Source organism: Piliocolobus tephrosceles, chromosome 16, assembly GCF_002776525.5.
Source record: "Piliocolobus tephrosceles isolate RC106 chromosome 16, ASM277652v3, whole genome shotgun sequence".
Lineage (NCBI taxonomy): Eukaryota > Metazoa > Chordata > Mammalia > Primates > Cercopithecidae > Piliocolobus > Piliocolobus tephrosceles.
This window is the reverse complement of record NC_045449.1, coordinates 1,140,454-1,145,321: the sequence shown is the minus strand read 5'-3', so window position 1 is coordinate 1,145,321 and position 4,868 is coordinate 1,140,454. Positions and strand designations below refer to the sequence as shown.

Genomic DNA, 4,868 nt, shown 5'->3' with positions numbered 1-4,868 from the left:
AAAAAAAAAAAAAAAGAGTATTTACTTTTTTCTTTTTTTTTTTGGAGACGGAGTGTCACTCTGTCGCCCAGGGTGGAGTGCAGTGGCGTGATTTCTGCTCACTGCAACCCCCACCTCCCAGGTTCACACGATTCTCCTGCCTCAGCCTCCCTGAGTTGCTGGGACTACAGGTACCCGCCACCACGCCTAATTTTTTTGTATTTGTAGTAGAGACAGGGTTTCACCATGTTACCCAGGATGGTCTCAATCTCCTAACCTTGTGAGCCACCCGCCTCGGCCTCCCTAAGTCCTGGGATTATAGGCCTGAGCCACCGCACCTGGCCTGGTATTGCATTTTTTAATAAATTGGTTTTGAAACTGCAATGGTGCCTGCCTGTAATGTCGGCTGTTTGGTACGGTGAGGCAGAAGGATCACTTGAGCCCAGGAGTTGGACACCAGCTTGGGCAACATAAAATTTCATCTCACGAAATAAAATACTACTTTTGTGACTTGGGTTCCGTGGTGATTATAGGAGAATCGTCATGAAATTGGCAGTTTACTAGGATATGACTTTGCATTTAATGTAAGGATTGTTTAGATTTTTTTTTTTTAAAGAGACAGGGTCTTTATGTCTTTTAACTTTAGAATATGTTAATGTCTGTCCCAGCATGTTGGAACATAATTTCTTTAAAGGGAGGGATCATTGCTTTTTCTCAAGTGATTTTAGTCCCTTTACCCTGTGATAAGAGGATTGGTTCATATATGAATCCATAGATAGGAAATACGTGTTCTCTCTGCCTGTTCCTCTCCCTCCAGAATGTAGATACACTGGGCAAAGAAACATACCCAGGGAATCCTTTTTCCCCTAATATCTGTATGCCTCTGAAGAGGATATTACATCCTTCTCAGAGTAGAAGGGAGGAGGAGACAGATTGTTTCTTAGAGTGAAGTTTATACAAAGTAAAAAGACCCAAGTCTGGCTCCTATGTCGTTGATGTTTTCCTTTGTCCTGCTCTGTTGGTTTATTTTTCTTGTAATGTTGCTATCATATGATTGTTCTCCCTCCCTTTTTCCTTGCAATATAGATTCCTAAAGGAAAACCCAACTCTTCCTTTCCTAAAAACTCTACTTTGTAAGTCATGTTCATGGCACAATGAATTCTGCTTTCAGTTTTGGTTCTTCACTAATCATGCCTGTGTATGATCGTCCTGTGGCTCACAGACTCTGCCTGTTCCACCTTCCAGGGCGCTGGCCTAAGCCTTTTCTGGCCTCTCTTCCTGCCTCCTGTGGTTGGCTGTGATGTGTATGACAGTGACATTTTTACGCCTAGGTTACTTGGAACTTCTGGCACATCTCATGGTTGCTTACGAGCGAGTTGTGTTCTAGTGTTGTGTGTTAACGATATTTTGGCAATGATTTGCTGTTAACGAGCGTGAATGTTCCTGTCATGTTTCCTGCATTTGAATACATTACTGTCCTTTGGAGAACAGTTGGGTGTCCATCAGTTCTTTCATCCCTAAGCAATTTTTTTTTGCCTTTGCATTATGAATTAAATATCTTTATGTATCTTAAGTAGTTTTTTAGTTTTTTACACTTTTTTGAGACAGAGTTTCACTCTTGTTACCCAGGCTAGAGTGCAGGGGCGTGATCTCGGCTCACTGCAACCTCCGCCACCTTGGTTCAAGCCATTCTCCTGCCTCAGCCTCCCGAGTAGCTGGGATTACAGGCGTGCGCCACCATGCCCAGCCAATTTTTTGTATTTTTAGTAGAGACGGGGTTTCTCCCTGTTGGCCAGGCTGGTCTTGAACTCCCAACCTCAGGTGATCCACCCGCCTCGGCCTCCCGAAGTGCTGAAATTACAGGCGTGAGCCACCACGCCTGGCCAGTTTTTAAAATTTTTTAAAAACAGGGTCTTGCTTTGTCACCCAGCCTGGAGTGCAGTGACTTCAAAGCTCACTGCTGACTAGAACTCCCCCCACCTCAGCCCCCCAAGTACTGGGACTACAGGCATGTGGCCCCATTCCCGTTCCCAGCATACATATTACTTTTAGTTTTTTTTTTTTTTTTTCTTTTTCTTTTTTTGAGACGGAGTCTCACTCTGTCACCCAGGCTGGAGTGCAGTGGCGTGATCTTGACTCACTGCAACCTCCGCCTCCTGGGTTCAAGCGATTCTCATGCCTCAGCCTCCCAAGTAGTTGGGATTACCGGCATGTGCCACCATGCCTGGCTGATTTTTTGTATTATTTTTTCAGTAGCGATGGGGATTCACCATGTTAGCCAGGATGGTCTTGATCTCCTGACCTGATGATTTGCCCGTGTTGGCCTCCCAAAGTGCTGGGATTGCAGACATGAGCCACCACACCTGGCCTTATTTTTATTTTTTGTAGAGACAGGGCTTCACTGTGTTGCTCAGGCTTAGTGTTTTTTTTTTTTTTGAAGTCACATATCAATGTCAAACATTTCCATCACAGAAGAGATTTTAAAACTGTCTTCACTGAAACTTTAATGGTGTGCCATTTATCACTTTGAGATCTTTTAGGCTGTTTCAAAACTGTCCTCAGTGTAAATGCTTCATGTTTGTAGGCAGCTAGTTTGGTGGTGTTTGTCCATCCTGTTTAAATAATTTAACAAGCATTATGAATGGATGGTCATCTGAACTTTTATGATTCTTGGGTTGATTTTTCATTTATTTTGATTCAAATTAGTTAAGTATATAGGAATTGTAAGTGGTTTTTTTTTAAATACAAATGAATGTAACTTTTACCTGTTACATCATTTTTAAGGGAAAAGCCTGCATGCTTCTTTATTTCGGCTGACTTGTTTAATGCATACTAATAGGTAGATACCCTCCAACCAATAGGCTGGCTTTCTATTGCATGTCATAGTGCAGTTGAAACTCCTTTGGGTAATCACCCTGTTTAAAGGCAAAAGACAAATAGCATGAGTGAAGTGGTCCAAATGCCGTTCTTTAATAACCTCAGTGGTCTGATTTACTTTGAGCATGCTGTGTTTCACTCTGCAGTAAAACCTGATGATAGTTTGGTGTATCTGGCCAAGATACAAAAGGTGAAATACTCATAACAGCAGAACCCCACAGTAAAATAGTAGAGAACTTCTTGAGAACAGTTTATTGCTCAGTGAACTATTTTGAGTCATTTCTGAAAATTAGCTTGTGGGTAAATTAGATTTTGCAAAAAGTTTGCAAAATACTCTTTGATTCTTGAAGAGGTGAGGTTATTGAGAAAGAGTATTTTGACCCAAGATATATGTGAAAGCTTGAACATCATTCTAGTAAGATGGTTTCCTTGGCTGTCTACTCTTAAGAGCTTGTTTAGCATAAAAGCATTGAGTTGTACTGCGCATCAGTTTTTTCATTCTGTTGACCGATAAATACTTTCAGGACCATAATCCCTTCTTGGCTTAGGCATCTCAGGTGTCAAGGATGGTAGAAGTCCCTTGCCTGTGTTTAATACCAATCGTAGCAAATAAAAGGAGTCTTTATGCTTGGAATGACACCTTTGTTTGTGGCTACCATAGCCTAATGTAGTCAGTACGAAATAATTTAACTGTTTTTCTTTTTTTAACAGGTGAAGAGCAGAATAAAGAAGCGCTGCAGGACGTGGAAGACGAAAATCAGTGAGACATAAAAGCCAACAAGAGAAACCATCTCTCACCACCCCTCCTCCCCATCCCACCCCTTGGAAAGTCCCCATTGTCACTGAGAACCACCAAATCTGACTTTTACATTTGGTCTCAGAATTTAGGTTCCTGCCCTGTTGGGTTTTTGGTTTTTTTTTTTTTTTGGTTTTTTTTTTTTTTTTAACCGTTTTCAAAAGTTCTTAAAGGCAAGAGTGAATTTCTGTGGATTTTACTGGTCCCAGCTTTTAGGTTCTTTAAGACACTAACAGGACTGCATAGAGGCTTTTTCAGCATTACTGTGTTGTCTCCGTGCCAGATGTGGCAAGATCACCATGAGAAATGGAAATGACACTTGAAAGCCATTAGACTTCTAGGTGATGCAAGCATCTGAGAGAGGTTAATCACACTAGAGAGGCATAAGTGGTATCGGTTTTCTAATTGTTTAAACTGTATTTTATACCAGTGTTTGAAAGTAATTGGGTGTTAGCTTGAGATGGTTAAAGGTTGTTTGGGGAGGGAGTTTGTTGTCATAGTTTTGCTGTAAAAAAGTGTTTCAAACTCTGCTGCAATGTTGCTGAAAAGCATGGTGCTGGTAACAGTTCAACAATCCGTGGCTGCTCATTCTTGCCTACTTTACTCTCCCACTGAAGCAGGTTAACGATGAAGGTGGTATGGAAAAGCCTGCATGCCTGTTCAATTCTTTGTTTCTTCTCCTTCCCCCTCCCCCTACCTCCTTCCCCTCACTCCTCCCCTCCTTCGCTCGCTCAACCTCTTTTGTTCAGTATGTGTAACTTGAAGCTAATTTGTACTACTGGATATCTGACTGGAGCCACAGATACAGAATCTGTATTGTTCTTACTGAAACACAGCATGGAATTAACATTAAACTTAAATAAAACAAACCTAAATTAAAAATGCCAAATATCATCGCGCCTCCATCCTTTATACTTCTAAAATAAAATCTCTAGTCCAAGCACACTGACAGTATTATGTTTGCCTGAATGTGAAACATTCCTCCTTTTTTCTTCCATAAATAATTTGTTTGCTTCCCAAAGATGTATATTTTGGAAAAAATTTGCCTGTAGTCCGGATGTGAAGAACACTGAGTCAGTTGATGGCGTGTCTTGTCCTCCAGACCAGGCAGCAACAGGGTATTTATTTTAATCATTAAAGTACAACATAAGTAGTACAAAGTGTAATTATGGATCATTTTCTAGCGTAGTATTTCGTACAACCAAATAAGGCTGAA

The 4,868-nt window shown here is 41.1% G+C and overlaps 1 protein-coding gene across 2 annotated transcripts in view; it reads left to right on the top strand.

Annotated features, from left to right (window-relative positions):
• YWHAE (tyrosine 3-monooxygenase/tryptophan 5-monooxygenase activation protein epsilon) overlaps window positions 1-4,541 on the top strand; it is a 66,513-nt gene extending 61,972 nt beyond the window's left edge. For both annotated transcript variants that reach the window (XM_031934316.1, XM_031934317.1), the window contains one exon: window positions 3,568-4,541. In XM_031934316.1, the coding sequence (XP_031790176.1) occupies window positions 3,568-3,620 (53 nt within the window). In that variant the 3' untranslated portion in view covers window positions 3,621-4,541. The remainder of the gene's footprint in view (window positions 1-3,567) is intronic.
• Window positions 4,542-4,868: the final 327 nt, after the last annotated feature.